The 19,386-nt window shown below is 39.9% G+C and overlaps 1 protein-coding gene across 1 annotated transcript in view; it reads right to left on the bottom strand.

The window, feature by feature from the left end:
- Positions 1-19,386, bottom strand: part of FBN1 (fibrillin 1) — a 158,363-nt gene that overhangs the window by 55,383 nt on the left and 83,594 nt on the right. The window contains exons 15-23 of the mRNA XM_075273441.1: positions 14,695-14,817; positions 11,322-11,444; positions 9,452-9,604; positions 7,549-7,602; positions 4,279-4,404; positions 3,143-3,268; positions 2,909-3,028; positions 1,798-1,935; positions 1,540-1,590 (exon numbers count right to left, since the gene is read on the bottom strand). Of these exons, the coding sequence (XP_075129542.1) occupies positions 1,540-1,590; positions 1,798-1,935; positions 2,909-3,028; positions 3,143-3,268; positions 4,279-4,404; positions 7,549-7,602; positions 9,452-9,604; positions 11,322-11,444; positions 14,695-14,817 (1,014 nt within the window). The remainder of the gene's footprint in view (positions 1-1,539; positions 1,591-1,797; positions 1,936-2,908; positions 3,029-3,142; positions 3,269-4,278; positions 4,405-7,548; positions 7,603-9,451; positions 9,605-11,321; positions 11,445-14,694; positions 14,818-19,386) is intronic.

Genomic DNA, 19,386 nt, shown 5'->3' with positions numbered 1-19,386 from the left:
AATCTGTGGGACCACCTCGATCAGGTTGTTCGCACCATGGATGCTCAACTGCGTAACCTAGCACAGCTGGCCACGGCACTGGAGTCAGCATGGCTCAACATCCCAGTGAACATCATCACAACATCCCCTCTCTTCCTTCACGTCGCACAACGGTCCGCTCTGCCAAAGGTGGTTATTCTGGATTTTGACAGGTGGTCACATTAATGTGAATGGACTGTGTATGTGCCCATTATATCAAGCAGAAGGGAATGTAGAAGCAATATGTACATTTTTCTGTACAGGGTGATAAGAATAGCAACATAGTAACCTAAGAAAAACCTATATATAACAGCTAAGGTTAGATTCACACCTACACTGGGTATCTTCTGGGGGATTATGTTCCCAATTCCACTTTAAAAATACAGAGAGAAAAGTCCCGCTAGCAGCGCTTTTTTACACATTTTTCTGCCATTTTTGGGCAGAAACCTGGTGGACCCCATTATAGTCTATGGGTTCCACAGAAGAAACCTGAAGAAGAAGAAAGCTGAACGCAGGTGTGAACCTAGCATAAAAATGACACAATGTAACAAAAAAAATGTTTATACCTTCTTCTCTGACATAAAATACAAGACCACAATGGTTTAAAATAAATCTCATGAAATTCACAAATGTCAAGTGTTAATAACTTGATGGAAGAAATATGTTCTATTATGTAACTGATATTAAACATTTGGTTTCAATTGCTACTCGAACAATTAGTTTCTGAACATTAATGTTTCTTGGGTCAAATAAGAGAACTAAAGTGTTTTGTACAAATAAATGGTGTGTCTACAATGCAGACTTCTGTGTGTCTAAGGACTGACTATGTATGTCCCAGAGGAGTGCCTGTGGGGCAATGACAAGCCAATCTGCCCTGGTCAGGGTATTTAGAGACAGGGCCAAATCTTTGCCCCGATAAAGGGAAGCCAAGGTATAATCTGCATTGGTGAATGTTGCACTCATCATTTATCTAGTCATCTACAGTACATGTAAGTCCTGAAGGCTAAAGCAGAGGCACGCCACAAACAAAAAGCTTTACTTTCTTGCTGTTATGGATATTGAGCTCCAGACAGTGTGCACGATTACATAATTCTCATCTGGAAGGGGGCATTAACACATAGCTAACAATTCCACTTTTTGTATAGTTTTAATTAAGAGTCCAAAAAAATGAAGGGACCACCCTTTTTTATGAGTGTTGACTTTGGCAGGCTTATTCCAAGGCGTTTTCAGGTTTGTCATGGTGAACATAAGACAAAATCATAAGCCAAATTGTTGGGTCATGGGGAGTGAACTCTCTCAAGTACATAACAAGGGTCTTTGGAGACCTGACATCAGGGAAGAGCTGTGTTCTCCGTGCGTCAGTGGAAGTATCTAGTTGTCCATTGAGCTGGCTCTTCCAAGTTTTGGTCACCTTAGTTTGGAGCCAATTAAATAAAGGCAAAAACATTGGGAGAAAACAAAAATAGGGCTACAATAATGTTAAACGCCATTGTTGGTAACTACAAACAATTAGACTTTTACCTTGACAAACATTGCCTTTGGTCCTTGCAAAACCTTTACCACAGACATGATCTGTTGAAAGAAAGCGATGATTGTAAAGTCCCGTTTATATAGTTATTGTTTAAAAAAGGTTATGTTAAAAAGAATGCACATTCATATGTGAAATTCTAGAATAACATGGAAATATTCTTAATATATTCAAAATATAGTATTCTGGGATTCAGAGAAAAAAAAAACAAGGGGCAATTGAAAGTTTTAATTAAAAGCTTGTTCCATTACCAACGTCACAGGGTTGACACGGACTTCCCCATGCTACACCTAATGTTGAACAACACTGAGACCTCAGAGTGGCTCCATTTATGTTTATTTCACATCTTCCATTGATCATGTCTTTCCAGCAGGTACCCTTTAGAGTTTCTGTGGAGCAAACAAAAATTCACCATTAGGCTTCTAACACAAATACGGTAGTTCTATCCTAGCAATTTTTCTTCAAATAAAAAGTCATAAAAACGTAAGTACTGCTTAGTGTGTTTTTGATGTTTTCTTCTACCATGACATTGTTTTGGTGCACCACAGTAATACATTTCTAATATATATCCTGGTTTTGAATCTGACTAAGGGCAACAGCTGCATGGAGTTGTGGATTTTACATCCCAAAAATATATTGGTAGGCAAAATGGTTCCCCCGCAGAAACAACTGACCCTTGTGGGTGTTGGGGATGAACACCTGTACTCCTATTCCAAATGCTCACTATGCTTTGAATAATGGATTTTTATTGTACGTGCAGGGACTGCTGCTGCATGTGATCAATTTATAACAAGGTGTGCACCTCAGCACAATTACGTACATCCTCTGATGGCGCAATGGATTTCAAGACCGGCATAGAAATGCTAGTCTTGATAGTTTTTTTCCAGTATCTTAAAGAAAAACCATTGTGAACATTGAAAAATATTTGTCCACTCATGAAGTAAACAAGAAACAGTTTGATCTCTCAGAACAGGGAATCCATCATTCTCCTACAAAATGGTTTGAGCAAAAACTTGTGATTCTTAACTTTTCTGATGCATCACCACTTTTCCAGAAAAGTGCACCCAATTCTATAAGAAATGTATGTGTCTTGATTATCTAGCTACAATTTTCACCAGTCTTCATGAACTTTCCATATAAAGTAAATTTTTGGAAGTCCCATAGATATGTATGGAGACAGGTCAGCACTTTCCATTCCTAGCAGGCACAAAACGGTGGTCAGGGGCGACTATTATCAAGACTGGTATGAATCCCAGTCTGCATCTATCTCACATTAATAACATATCCCTGTCTATTAGCCATGAATGTTTGAGATGGGAATACCACTATGACCATACTTCATTGACTATATACTATACTTACCAACACAAATTGTCTTTGTTTCATCCAATGTGCTGCCAAAGGGACATTCACAATTAAAGGATCCCGGGATATTCTTGCATATACCATTGATGCAGGGGTTTGACTCACATTCGTCAATGTCTGAAATAAATTTGAGGACAATAACACCATATGTATTATTATTGATGTTATAATATTCTACCCTACTTACTCAATATAGTGGTTATCAATTACATTGTACAGGATTGGTTTTACCTTCACAAGTTTTTAGCTCAGGCTTGTAGACATATCCTTTCAGGCAAGTACAGGAGAAGCTCCCAGGAGTGTTTCGACATTGTCCATTGTCACACAGCAGCCTGTTCAAAGCGCATTCATCAATATCTACAAAGGTGCAAACACAGAACCTTATTAGTCAATATATTGATCATTTTAGTGAGCTGAATAAAGTGTGTACTGGTGGTGATAGTATACTGCTCTGGATCACATATCACTATCAACCAATCTCATCAAAGGCATCTTATCTGTATTAGCTACAGCTGACTATGTTTATGGATTGCTTATGGATTGCTTATACCCATAAGAAGCTTCAGAAAAAGCAGCCCAATTGCCCCTGACTGTCTGCTTTTAAGCATCATGCCAGGATCAACAAGATTCAGGGACTGGCTTTCTGCCCAGTATATCCCTAGCATTAATCCAAGGTTGATCAAAACAGATCTTTTCTAGCAGTGATGGTGAAATATGTGTGTTTCAGTTTTTTAACCACTAGTCACTAGTACTTCAATGGTGATAGTGCAGTCAGCTATAACACAAATGATTGTTCCATGGAAGATAGTTTGTCCTTTGCCTGATGCCATTGACCTGTTTGGATCACTGTACCAGCCAATATGGACCAAAACCTTCAACCCATTTCTATCTATGTGTTTTGTCACATATACACTTTTATGCTAAGGCCCCATGTTGTGGAAATGCAGTGTTTTTGTTGCAGATTTTGCTGCATTTTTTTTTAGCCAAAATCAGGAGTGGAATTGACAGAAGGGAAACGTCTAAAAGTTTCTTTGATATTTTCTGTTCCTTCTCAAGCCACTTCTGATTTTGACTAAAAAAAAAAAAAAAAAAAACCACAGCAAAATCTTTAACAAAAAACCCTCTGCATTTCCACAAAGTGAGGCTTTAGCCTTATAGAGTACTACTCATATTTATTGTTATAATATCATATCTTTGGCCTATCTTCTGCTAACCCCTTTCCTCCCGATATAAACATTTCCGGTCTTAGTATCATTACTGCAGTGAAGTTAATTATGTTATTCATACATACCGTAAATTCCGCATTAGTGCTTATACATGAACAACTTACTAGAAACCACTAATCTTAACAACAAATCCAGACATACCAACACAGTTCTTTCCAGAACTTTCCACATCATATCCAGAGTTACAGATACATTTATATGTTCCCCGGAGGTTTTCGCATATTCCATTTGGACAGATATCAGGATCCAGAGCACATTCATTGATATCTAAAAGACAAAGGTAAATTCTGAATTAAAAAGAAATTTGTCCTAAAAAAATAATATCACAATTATTTATTATACCTCATCCTGATTTTACCAGTGCAGTCATTTTTAGTACATTGGTGAGGAGCAGGGTTGAGAGATCAGGATCGGAAAAGATCGGATTCCGATCGGCGATTGAGTAAATTTCACAATCGCGATCGGAATTCCGATCTTTTTAGGCAGGATCGAGGTCAGAGGTTATTTCCCACAATGCTTTGCTACTGGTCAAGCATTGTGGGAAAAACTAACAGCACTCACATCTCCCCACCCTGTACCCACCCACACTCTCCTAAGCCACAAGCCCCGCCTTCTTCCTAGGTCTGTAACACCAACCTGGGAGGCAGGGGGCACCGAGGCGAGAAGAGGAGCGAGAACAGGGGGACCAGACCAGCGGCAGCGCTTCTGTACAGGAAAGTGGACACCAGGGGGGGGACTAAGTAGCCAGAGGATTTTTTTTTTTTTTAATCACTACACAGCATGGAGTCTAACAATTAAAGCGTTCAATTTTTAGACCTCATGCTGTGTAGTGAATAGGATCGTTTTTAAAACCCGATCTTCGATAATTAAAAAAATCCCATTGACTTGCATTGGGATCAGGTTCGAATGGAAAATGAGTGGAAATCGGATTTTAAAAACGATCCTGAAATCTCAAGATTGGCTCAACCCTAGTGAGGAGTTCTCAAGTCCTGTCCTCCAAAATATCAGGGTCAAAAAACTTTTTGCATTCTCATCCCACTTTTAAAAACCGAGTGGAAAAGTGGGAATGGCCAGACCGGTGAGCTGTACACCAGAGTGACATTTCAGGACAAAAGTAGTAGAATTAAAGAGACGTCAAACTTAAATTGTACAATGCCTGATAAGTTTACCCCAAATTATGAGAATACAGACTCCAACAAAACCCCAAGTGTTTCAAACTGCTCATTTACATATTCCAAAATAAATTAATATCTTGGCAATGGAGGCTTGCTAATCATGGAGGAAAAAAAGTGTAACATGTAGTTTAGCCTGACTTATCTAATTGGTTTGCTGGTTTATGCTTTATATCCCTATAATTCACACACTTTCTAGATGACGCATTGACTGTCAGGTTTTCCCAACTCTTTTGATGGGTGCACCAAATGACTTCTTTCAGCCCCTTGTATCTTGTTTCATCACATAAGCAGATATATTACCAGGATATTACTTCTGGCAATTTTCCTAAAGCTAAGAACTCTGTTTATATACAATATGTAATTACATTGTTTTGCACCAAATGGAATCTATAATTGATCCCTTTTAATTACTTTCTTATGGTTTATGGAAACAACCTGCATAAAGTCTGTTTACAAAAATAAACCAGTGGCTGGAGAAAGAAGGAAGTAAAAAAGCGATGTTTTTAATTAACTGCTTTTATCATAAAGTTCACAGAACATGCTTTCAATATTTATAAGACAAAAATCAGTTAATCTCATATTCTGGGATATTTCTATCCAGCCTTGGAATATAACTTGGAAAACAAGCTGCTTAATATGTATTTGCAGTTATATACAGGTCTGACTGAGCAAGCAACTTGTAGGCTCAGGAACGGATATTATTAGCTCTCTATAAGACGATCCTGTAATTTCTATGACAAAATGGCATAATCTACAGAGCCAGGCTGTCAAAAATAAAGGAAAGTCGACTAAAACCTCACAGACCTCATTATAATTTTAATGTATCCATTAGTATTCTTTGTAATCCATTTAGTTATACATGACAGTAATGTATATCTGGTTTGTAGAAACCTCTGAGGTAATGTATGTTGCAGCACTAATATGGGCAGTACAGGGGTATCCCATCTCCAGAATCATATTTAAACGTGTTGCTTAAGCTAACTGAAGTGCTTTTGCCCATTACATTGCTCTATCAATCTTCCTGTTTGCCTCGTTAGTCCTCTTTAGTGTTCACAATGCGTTACCTAGATTTCAGACCAACTATACTGTCTGGCTGCAGTGCTTTGGCTGCTGATCAATTCTTGTCTTATGTCACAGAGCAGTGATGGCGATATTGGTGAACCTACGACACACGTGTCACAGATGATATGCCAAGACATTTTGGGTGGCATGCATCGGCAGCTACTTATTGTGTTATTGCAATAAGCAGCTGACGATACTTTTTACTCACCTGTTCACACTCCTGCCCTGGCCGCCATCCGCTGCCTCCACTAGGCATCTCGACGATGAAGAACGCCGGGCTACATACAGCGTCCCAGCCAACTTCAGCGTTGGCAACAACACACCCGGGAGGTGGCAGCGGACAGTGTCCTGGTTTGGAGTGTAGACAGGTGAGTAAAAAGTATCAGCCTCTACTCTGTTGTTGGTGGGGAGATAACAGGGGGTCATATACTGTGGGTGGACTTTAAAAATACTATGTGATATACTGTATGATTGGCCAGTAAAAGGGGATCGTATACCGTGTGATGGGCCAGAAAGAGATCATATATCGTGTGATTGGCCAGAAAGAGATCATCTATCATGTGATTGGCCAGAAAAAGGGGGTCCTATACCGTGTGACTGTCCAGAAAAAGGGGTCCTATACCGTGTGATGGGCCATGGAAAGGGGGTTCTATGCTGTGTGATAGCCCAGAAATCGTATCCTGAGAAGTCATCAGTATGAAAAACGGAAATGAAAATAAATAACAATGCTCAAATTGCCATTTTTGGAAAATAAGTTATCAAAAAGTCTTTTGTACCCCATAATGGTAACAATTAGTAATACTGCTTCTCCCTCAAAAAGTACACAGATCAACTAATGGAAATAACCCCCCAAAACTGTTATGTCCGAATATGGAAGTGTAAAACCATTTTTTTGTGAATTGAAATGTAAATTTAAAATAAGTTGTGGTGCAAGAAAAAAAAAAGCAGCAAAAATGGAAGAGAAGAGATTAAAAAAAAAACAAAAAACAAGCAAACTACCGACTTTCTCACACACGACCATGTATTTTTCAGATGATTGATTAAACCATATTTCTGAACCATCCCAAGGATCTCCAGGGAAGACACCTGCAGAGCATAATCCTACTCGATTCCCATTCTGATCTACGTACTTTAGGTGCACTGACTAGCATTGCAGAATATTAGTCATACATACCAGTTCCTACAGATGTCATTCCTGGGCCACTGCTGCATAAGGCTTGATACTCATCTGAAAACACAGGAAATAACATTGTAGACTGTTATTAAGAAAAACACCAATTTAACAGTATATCTGAGAAACAATATACTTAGAAATAGAATGAGTAAATGAGGATTGTAGATGAGATCAGTACAAAACATGCTGATCAGCTCTTGTACACCAGCCTATTACACAGGCCGATGCAGAGGACATGCAGACAAACTTCCATCACTTCCATGATCTTTCTGTCCTGGTTGAATGAGCTAATGCTTATTAATCTGATAATTGAAGGAATGATAAGATCTTATTTACAAGTCTGCATTTTGTGAACATGTGAAATCTCTGAATATCACAGACTGCATGCAAACCTATTTATTGTAATGGGCGCATGCAGATGTCTAATAATAATTATTATTTATATTGCACCAACATATTCCGAAACATTTTACCAATCTGATGAACAAACAATATGAGACATTACAATGTAACAAAGAAACATATCAAACAATAGGAGTGAGGACCTTGCTTCTTACAGTCTATGGCTGTTGAATGGAAACATACTCTACTTTGATCCATTTTGTGGACCACAGAGCTCCATTAAAGTCTACGTGTCCATGAAAAACACAGACAGGATTGAAACAAAGACGTTGTAAAGTATAAGAAATTAAAAAGACAAAAATTGATCTAGACATTAAATAAGACCTTTGACCAGCTTATCGGATAGCGCCTGGAAAATGACTCATTCTTAGGGAGCATTCACACGGTGTTACGTGCCGCGAGATTTGGCACGTAGACGCCGCGTGACCCTTTGCGTGCCGTACACGCTCCCATTCATTTCAATGGGAGCGGGGAGCGTATGCGCCGCGCTAGTTTGCGGCCGTGCATTTATTCACGGCCGCAAACTAGCGCGGCGCATACGCTCCCCGCTCCCATTGAAATGAATGGGAGCGTGTACGGCACGCAAAGGGTCACGCGGCGTCTACGTGCCAAATCTCGCGGCACGTAACACCGTGTGAATGCTCCCTAAGTTATATTGTCTTTACACAGGAAGATGTGCTACCAGTGAATGGGGATTTTTATTGTCCTTCTGAAAGCAAGTGATCACCCAATAAATAAGTAAACACTTTATCAGTAGCACCATTAGGGTCAGTGCACACAGAGTTTTTTGACACTGATTTTGATGCTGAATCTGCCACAAAATCAGCCTCCAAAAAAAGCCTCCCAATAGAGTTCTATTGGAAGGCTTTTTTGGAGGCTGATTTTGAGGCAGATTCAGTGTCAAAAAACTCTGTGCACCGACCTTCAGATATTTCTTGAAAACTGCTTGTAAAATTAGAGTGAGGACTTGACCATTGATAGACACTCTACTTACATGAAAAAAATAACTTCATGTGTAAAAAATGATTATTTTTGCATGTAGTGGTTTGAGAAGCCAAACTGTATGTTAGGGTGTAGCGGCAGTGTTTCTGCCTGGAAGATGTAACTACTAAGCTACTAAGACTAGCTTCACAATGTGGAAGACAATTCCACCACTATTAAAGGCAAGAGAGAATAGCATGGAGTACCATCCATGTTGTTTAGCTACTGTGTTTATGGAGTCCAGCTGGTACCAGAAGATAGAAGAACATAGCACCACGAGGCAGCTGTGGACATAGCCTAAGTGGTTCCACTATACTGAAAGGTGGACAGTTTAGGATGATAATGAGAAAGAATGGTACAAAAGTAGTAATAGAAAACAAAAAATGTATTACCATCATGTGTGTTATCATGATATCTGAAATAAACCATGTACACAATTCTGATATGTCTTATAGCACATATTTTTCAACTTTTGTGGATCTATACAGACTTCTTTGGTTTTAAAAATGAGACCGCTTACCTGAATTTTTTGCAGGGCAAGGTCGGCATGGTTCACCAAAAGCAAATTCTGTGCTGGCACAGCAGCACTCTGATTTCGTCACAGCACCAAGCAGAGGTTTAATACACTGGCCCCTCTTGTAGCCACCATAACAAGTACTCCTCATATGAGTATCTGTAATACAATGTATGCATAGAAGGAAGTTAGTACCAGACATGGATTTATATGACCTTACAACATGCAACTTACTTTTTGTCCGATTTTCTAAAACTTGAAATTACAAATTTTTTGCTTAATTGCTTTGTGACTCAGTGGTCACTTCTTAAATTCTTCACTATTCTGATGTAGATTATCCAGTGCAAAACTCACTCTGTTTATACCAGAAAGACCATTGGAGCATCAGTATAGGAGTGGAGGAGGATTTAAAAGTCTTTTTAGGGTATGTTGACATAGTGGAGAATGAAGAGGAATTCCTCTTCATTTTCCGCCGCTGGCATTTTCGCCATGGTCTAGCTGTGACGTAATGCCGATGTAGTGCACATCAGCATTTCATCACAGCATCACGTTCCTGATTAGGCCTGGATGAATGGGGAGGATCATCGTCCCCTGACGAAGCCATATCGGCGAAACGCGCGTTGGGGCGCGTACATTTGTGGTAAGGTCCCATTATGATTTACTAAAGGTGCTTTTTTCCTGTGGGTCCACTTTGGTGATGTTTGGAACGTGACTAGGTTTTCTTGTGCTTTACTATTAGACTTACTCATTATTATGCACACACTTCGTCACTTTTCTTTACTGCTATCTTTTTCAGAAAGATTGATGTGCTATATATCCATTATATATGTACCTGTTACATTGTAGACCCTGCGCCCCAATTATATGGTTTTGGTAGAGGGATTTATTGTTTATATTTTTACAAACATGCTATATTGAGACATTGTCTCTTGAATAATTTAGAGCAGCATTGTATGCTTATCTATACCCTGCACCAATATGATTCATGTACCTTCCACATTGTTTCTCTGGTAGTTTTGGTTCCCCTGTCTTATATGTCATTTATTTGTATTCATTTTGTTACTTTGTTGTCTTATTTTTATTATTTATTTCTAATAAACTTTATTCATTTATGAATTTATGTCTTTTTGACAACATTTTTTGCACTTTATAGTTGAAATTCAGAATTTGTGCCTTTGTTTGTTTGCATTGTTTTTTCTTTCTAAAGGAGGCCAAATGTGTATTCTAATTCTCCAATGGAGCATTGACAGTAAAGCCGACCACACACTTCAATAACTGTTATGGCCCGTTCACACGGAGTAAACACGCATGTATTTTGGCAAAATACTCGTGTAAAAAATACGCGTGTAAAAATAAGACTCCCATTGACTTCAATGAGATTTTTTTTACATGTGTAAAAAAACACGTCAAAATACACATGTAAAATGTCATTGAAGTCAATGGCAGTCTTATTTTTACATGTGTATTTTGCCAAAATACACGCGCGTTTACTCCGTGTGAACGGGCCCTTAGCCAAACAGTTGTTTGAATGATCCTGCCAAAATCAGCAGGTTCGACTCATCACTATCAAATGCGTATGGACTGCTTAAGACTCTCATTCCTCTGTTAGATCTCCTCAATGAGAAGAGCTAAACCCAGAATAAGATAACCTGTGCAATATCCAAACAGAATATATCCGGTATGTGCTTGACTAGGAAATCCTCCATATAAATTTACATGTAATAAATCTGCTGCAATTGCGTGACGCTACCATCTGAATATGGTCCAGTATCTTGTTGAATCTATACCATAAATAATTACTGACATAGCTCATGGTGAAACTAATAAAGTAACAACTGTGTATACCAGGAATGTAGATATAGAAGTTACATCTTACCTACACACACACGTCCATCAAGTCCAACTGCAAGGCCAGGGAAACATTCGCACCGGAAGGAACCATCTGTGTTTATGCAATGGCCGTTCATGCAAATGCCTGCTGTTTCACATTCATCAATATCTGAAATGACAAAGCCATATAATGATTATATAACAAGCACCAAACCATCAAGTCTCATTACATTATAATGAGACATAGAGTCTTTATCAGTAAGATGCAAACAGGAAAGTAGGTCCGCAGTCCTTTTCGGATATGTTTAAAATTGCGAGGTGAGACCTGCCATGAGTAAGAGGTAGTTCTACCTCGAAACGCGTCGGCGTTCCATACTTTTTAATCACTATGTGTGTATTTTCCTAACTTTTTCTTCACTTTGGAACTTTATTTTTTGACTTCTATCTGGAAATCTGTACTTTTTAAACTATGGATTAAAAGTTAAATTTTAAACATATCCGAAAAGGACTGCGGACCTACTTTCCTGTTTGCATCTTACTATTGAAGTCTTGCTTCGTGAGTCCAGAAGCTTCTAGGTCGTGCACCCTTGGGGATTATGGTGAATATATGGTGAGTTTCAGTGTTTACTTTTTTGCGTATATATTTCTCATAGAGTCTTTATCCACTGTAGTCTAAGATCTTTAAGAGTTAAACATCACATAGCTAAATGTTCTTTTATTGTTTGTAAGCAGCAACCATAGCCGACATACTAGTACATGTGCTTTACATTAATCACTAAATGTGTTAAGTAGACAACAATGTACCAAGACAACTGCATAATAAAACATGTGAAAGATTGTGATCTGGCTGTATTACAATGCCGATTACTAATTGCTTCATCTTTGTAGCTACAAGTATAGCAATAAATGACATATACAATGTTACCATGCAAACAAAACTAGAGCACAACACAGAAGACAGCCGGCAATGTGCAGCACTCCTGACCTTAAAAGGACAAAATGAGTATGAAACACCTCTATTCCTTTCTTTTTTCTCTGGCTCTTGGCCATAGCACACACTTGCAATATCCAAACTCACTCCAACTGTATTTTATTAATAGACTGTAATTCTGAAATATCACTAGACACTTAAGAAGAACATTCAAAGCATGTCTAGTATTAACAGAAAACGGATCATACCAGAGCCTAGGACTGCACTGCAGACTCTGATGGGTGAACTCCCTTCCGTGTATATATCATATTAAACTTTTATGAATATATACATTGTTACCTATCCTTCTGAGATATTACAGTGTCTTCAGTTGACTAAAGGAGACCTGTCAGTGTCATCTCACATAACGTAACAGTTGCCTAATATGTAGCATTTGATGAAATACAATTAAAAGAGTTCTGAACTTTTAAGGGTGTCTGTAAGGCCCAAAATGCCTCCCCAACCAGTGATAATACCATGCATTAACAGAAGCAGAAACTTTACTGAACAATATCACAGTGCACACATGAGAGTGATTGATGCCAGTCCGAGAAGTCAGACCAATATGGATCTGGAATATGGAACTGAAATATATGGAATATGGATCTGTTAATATGGAACTGAAATATGGAAACGGAATATATGGAATATGGACCTGAAATATGGATCTGGAATATGGAACTGGAATATATGAAACTGCAATATGGATATAGAATATGAGACCAATATGGAGCTGCTTATTAGCATATAAAAGTACAGAATTTTAGCAGCCCTTTTTACCAGAAACCTCCATACATAACAAAGGAGGTGATGGGGAGAAGGAGTTGAATGGGGGGAGAAGGGGGTGCTTTTTTCCCCTCATAGCCTCCACACACATCTGCATACTGGATGCAAAAAAGAGGGTCATACACCATGTGGGGCATCAGAAAAAGGGGGTCTTCTACCATGTGGAGGGCCAAAAAAGGGCCATATACTGTGTGGGAGTCCAGCAAAAGGGGGTTAAATACCATGTGGGGGCAAAAAAAAGAGGGCCATATACTGTGTGGGAGACCATTAAAAGGGGGTTATATACTATGTGGGGGCCCGACAGCAGAAAGGATAGGTTCACCCCAACTCAACTTTTCTATATCTTTTAAACCTGCTCATGAGACATGAGTACCCAAGGCGATAATGAATATTAGGTATTTCTGTCATATGGAGTCTTCCTGGGTTGTCACACAAGCTATAATAAAATCTGATATAACCAACCATTTTAGTATATTCCACAGAGTAAAACAAACGCCAAAGTAATAAAAACAACAAGAAAGCAAGTATATTGAAATAAAAAGCCCTAAATCTATTGAATATATGTTCAGGGTCAAAGTTAAGGGACAAAACGTAAATTGACCATAGACTCAGTACAGTGGCCATACTACATGGATTTACAATAATGTGGCCTTATAACTACTCAACATATGTAAACAAGTTTAGGATTTCCATTTCAAGATCTGGTATGATAGATGGGTTATGTAATGTGCAGATTATTACCGCCACATAAACCAACTCATGATGGCTTTCTGTAATACAATGACAAAACAAATATTTCAGAGGGAACACAAACAGATCAACCACAGTTCATTTGGCTGGACATATGTTTTTGCACTCATGTCCGTGGTTTGATGAGGTAAAGGTCAAAATCCCAAAAGTTTTTTTTTCTGTTTTCAAAACCAAATTCTCAGAGGGCTCGAAACCACAATGTCACATACAAAATGGCTAATGTCTCCAGTCTGTCCATTGTACATGACATGCTGAACTATTAAAGAATGAAAGCAAGCTGTACTGTTTGGGTGGAAAGAGGATTAGTGATGTGCCATCTCAGCAATAAAGAATTTCATGAGGTTCCTCCGAGCATCTGCTGTGGTAGTCTGGTACTTACTAAGTACAAGATGCTGAGGGCATGAACTCTCCTTACACGTACGAGACAGTCAACTTAACATAACAAAGGAGAATGACACATATTCTAAATAATAGCAGCACTTACAGGGGTTTTCTGCTAGGAAAGATGTATGACATATGGCTCAGAATGGGTTAAGAAGTAATACTCAACTCTGCGACACCCATCCTGAGGCCTACCAGGCCCCCACTGGTCTTTATCCTGGTCTCCTTTGACACACACAGCATAATGAGCCCCCATCCAGTCGCTGACCACAGTGGTGATCATCTGCGTGGCAGTTCTTGTGTGCCAAGGAGATCAGGATGTGGAGATAGATGAGTTTCTGGTCTCGATGGCTGAGGGCCAAAATGTCCAATGTAATTACTATATAGCAGTAATTTTTGTTAGAAAACTTGTTAGGATAAACACTTTCTAGCAGCCACTGCCATGTTAGACATTTATGATGGTTCAGGCAGACACATTATACACTTTATTGCAATATCACTATATCTTAGTAAATTGATTGATAATACATACCTAAGCAGAAACGGCCATTAGGTGCGAGCTGGAAACCAGGTTTGCAGATGCATTTAAAACTTCCATCTTCATTAATGCACATTCCATTTAAGCACATGTTCTTTACGCTACATTCATCCATATCTGCAACATAACATGACACATTTAGATCGAGTAATCCTATGAGTTTATCTACAATATCACCTTTCTCCTGTATAAATGTATACGTCTACTTGACAATCTGCCAATTGGAAAGCTCACAGTAGTAATGATTAGAGATGAGCGAGTAGTATTCGATTGAATACCTCCACTGCAGAGTTATTGGTGTAAAAAAGCACCAGGGAAGATGGGAGGGGAATCAAATTTTTACTGTGTTTACCATGTGGTATTTGACCGATTACACCAATAACTATGCAAGGGAGGTATTCGATCGAATACTACTCGCTAATCTCTACTAATGAGTACACTGACTGAGACTAGGTAATGTCTAATGGTCAAACTGATGAACATGCTGGATTACCAAGTTTGATCACATTTATTTATATGACACAGAGCATGCCCACAATATTCTCATATTCTCCATGTGGAGAACCACTCATGTACAGTAAACAGAACAAAAGTCAGAAAATAAAAACATTATAAGCAACATGTACATTCATAATAACTAGGTGATTAAAGTTAGAAAATGTTCCATATGGGTACTGTTGTAGTAAGAATGTGGAAAAGAAAAAAAATTATCTTTTAGGGTCCATTCACACGGAGTAAACACACGCTCATTTTGGCAAAATACACGTGTAAAAAATACACACGTAAAAATAAGATTCCCATTAATAATAATAATAATAATAATAAATTTTATTTCTATAGCGCCAACATATTCCGCAGCGCTGTACAATTTGTAGGGTTCAAATACAGACAGATACATTACAAAGAAAGTCATTTCACACAATGGGACTGAGGGCCCTGCTCACAAGAGCTTACAATCTATGAGGTAGAGGGGGTGATACAAGAGGTAGCAGGGGCGGTATTGCTTATGCAGAGGTCAGACACTTTTGTAATAGAGGTTACTGTCATTACACAAACATAAGACTTTATGAGCCGTCACCAGTCGTGTCCTGTAACATGTGGATGGAGCTTGGACCTATAAAGTTATCCTGAGATGACATATCATGTGGGGTAATGTGGGAGCGGGGACAGAGGAGGGTTAAGGGTTTACGTTAGACATTGTGATAGGCTTGTCTGAAAAGATGTGTATTTAGTTTGCGTTTGAAGCTGTAGAAATTGGGAGTTAATCTGATTGTCCGGGGTAGAGCATTCCAGAGAAGTGGTGCAGCTCGGGAGAAGTCTTGTATACGAGCGTGGGAGGTTCTGATAATAGAGGATGTAAGTGTTAGGTCATTGAGTGAGCGGAGAGCACGGGTTGGGCGGTAGACAGAGAGGAGGGAGGAAATGTATGGAGGTGCGGCATTATGGAGAGCCTTGTGGATGAGAGTGATAACTTTATATTTTATTCTATAATGAATAGGCAGCCAATGTAGTGACTGGCACAGACCCGAGGCATCGCTGTAGCATCTAGCCTGGTAGATGAGCCTGGCCACTGCATTCAGAATAGATTGTAGATTGTAGAGGGGAGAGTTTAGTGAGGGGAAGACCGATAAGTAAGGAGTTACAGTAGTCAAGGCGAGAATGAATCAGAGAGACAATAAGTGTCTTTAGTGTATCTCTGGTGAGAAAAGGGCATATTCTGGAGATGTTTTTGAGGTGGAGGTGGCATGAACGTGCGAGTGATTCAACATGAGGGGTCAAGGAAAGGTCTGCATCAAATATGACCCTGAGGCAGCGGGCCTGCTGCCTAGGAGTTATAGTAAGGCCTGAGACTACAATGGATATATCAGGGACAGATCTATTAGATGGTGGAAACAATAGTAGTTCAGTCTTGGAGAGATTTAGTTTCAGATAGAGCGAGGACATGATATTTGAGACAGCAGAGAGACAGTTGCTGGTGTTCTGTATGAGTGCAGGGGTGATGTCACGGGAAGATGTGTATAATTGGGTGTCATCAGCATAAAGATGGTACCTGAAGCCAAATCTGGCAATGGTTTGTCCAATGGGGGCTGTGTAGAGAGAAAAGAGGAGGGGGCCTAGGACCGAGCCCTGAGGAACCCCAACAGCAAGGGAAAGAGGGGAGGAAACAGAGCCCGCAAATGATACACTGAAAGTGCGGTCTGAGAGATAAGAGGAGAACCAGGAGAGCGCAGTGTCATTGAGGCCAACTGAGCGGAGCATAGTGAGGAGGAGTTGATGGTCAACAGTGTCAAAAGCTGCAGAGAGGTCCAGAAGAATAAGAAAGAGAGAAGTCGCCATTGGATTTAGCCATTAGGAGATCATTGGAGACTTTTGTGAGAGCAGTTTCAGTAGAGCGCAGAGCGCGGAAGCCAAATTGTAAGGGGTCAAGCAGAGAGTTAGCAGAGAGATAGCGGATTAAACGAGAATAGACCAGGCGTTCCAAGAGTTTAGAGATGAAGGGGAGGTTAGAGACAGGTCAATAGTTAGCAGCACAGGACGGGTCCAGGGAGGGTTTTTTCAATAGCGGGGTTATAACAGCATGCTTGAAGGAGGATGGGAAGATTCCAGAAGAGAGAGAGAGGTTAAATATTTTAGTAAGGTAAGTAGTGACAGCAGGCGACAGAGATTGGAGAAGGTGTGAGGGGAAGGGGTCACTGCTGCAGGTTGTAGGGCGAGATGAAGAAAGTAGTTGGGAGACTTCCTCTTCTGTAACAGGTTCAAAAGATGAGAATGGACAGTCTGTAGTGCGGTTGGTGAGGGGATCATTGCTATGGTAGGTGGTGGGATCAATGCCACCTGGGGCTTGGGCAGTAATTTCCTGACGGATCTTATCAGTTTTATCATTGAAATACGTGGCCAGGTCATGAGCACTGAGGTCTGTGAATGGCGTCTGCGCCTTGGGTGTGAGTAAGGAGTGAAAGGTTTCAAAAAGCCTTTTAGGGTTGCTGGAGAGAGAAGAGATGAGGGCGGTGAAATAGTCTTGCTTGGCGAGGTAAAGGGCAGAACTATATGTTTTAAGCATAAATTTGAAGTGGAAGAAATCTGCATGTGAGCGTGATTTTCTCCAGAGACGTTCGGCAGACCTAGAGCACCGCTGAAGAAATCGTGTCTGTGGCGTGTGCCAGGGCTGCTGCCTCCTACGTGGGACTTTACGAGTGGAGGGGGGAGCCACCTCATCCAATGCATTTTTAAGGGTTTCATTATAGTGACTGGTGGCCAGATTGGGACAGGAGATTGAGGAGATAGGGGACAGAGAGGACTGTAGAGTATCTGAGAGGTGCTGGGTGTCGATAGTACACAAGTTCCTATATGTATGATGGGTAGGTGTATCTTGTGAAGGGGAGAGGGCACTGATGGTGAGAGACAGAAGGTTATGATCAGAGAGGGGCAGAGCAGACTTCCCATTGACTTCAATTACAATTTTTTACACGTGTAAAAAAAAAAACACTTCAAAATACACGTGTAAAATGTCATCGAAGTCAATAGAAGTCTTATTTTCTTATTCCTTGCATGTGTATTTTGCCAAAATGAGTGCGCGTTTACTCCGTGTGAATGGACCCTTAAAGATCTGATCTTACAGATTGTAGCCAAGTAAACACCCTGTTGTAGTTATGCTCATATACACTTCTAATATATTTTCTATCCTGCTTAGTAACATCATTCGATGATGTCAGTGATGTCCCGAAGGTTTCATTCTAGGCTCTACCGTATGGTATCACTTTCATTGCTATCTCACAGCTACGCCCACTATTGTACGAGGAAAGGAAGGCTTTTCCTGAAAACTTGTAAATTTGCCAATCTTCAAAACACTATTGTGTTCAATAACAATGCGATTACTTCCTCAATATAACACACTTTCTTTCTGGGAAACTTTGATAACTAAATTTCCTCTGCTGAACAATATCCAGTGCTATATTTACTCCTAGTATGCTAAAAGGTCAAGGCAGTAAAATAAGGCACAGACATAGTAAAGTTGGTGGACAGATTCGGCCGATGGGCATCCCATACGTATACTTTAGATGTTCGTCGTGATATTTTCAGATTTTAATGGTTTACTGAAATATTTACTGATTATGGAGGCCTACTGACAGCAGATTTGGAGGAGAGATAAAAATCGGACAATTGGATTTCAACTGCCCAAACCTTTTGTTCTTGTGGAGATGACCACTTACTGACTCTCTTCCCTGTACAGGTCAGCACCCATGCACTATCCAGCTAAGCCAAGTGTGCATGTGTATGGCTAAGACCCCATGGGACGCCCCGCAGCAAAAAAGCCCTGCGAGAAAAACCGCGGCAGCTACGCTACAAGGATATGGGGAAACCACCAGTGTTTCCACAGGTATAACTGACATGTTGCCATTTCCAAAACTGAACTGGTTTGGGAAATCGCGATGTGTCTGCACAGCGTTTTTTTACTGCAGAGTGGGCATAGGATTTGCTAGAATCCCATCCACTTTGCCTGTACTGTAATACGCCACAATTTTTCCTGTGGCGTTGACGCTGTGAGAAAATCACATCGTTTCTGTCCCTTGGGGTCCCGGCCTTACACAGCTTTATGACCTACTTTAGACTGTTTCATATATTAAATAGCAATTACTACTGGGCTCTAGACCTGGAGAAAGCTCCAAAGGTCTCTGTGCAACATAA

Source organism: Leptodactylus fuscus, chromosome 5 (genome assembly GCF_031893055.1).
Source record: "Leptodactylus fuscus isolate aLepFus1 chromosome 5, aLepFus1.hap2, whole genome shotgun sequence".
Taxonomy (NCBI): Eukaryota; Metazoa; Chordata; class Amphibia; order Anura; family Leptodactylidae; genus Leptodactylus; species Leptodactylus fuscus.
The sequence above is the reverse complement of the archived record's forward strand: the minus strand, read 5'-3'. Positions and strand labels throughout refer to the sequence as shown.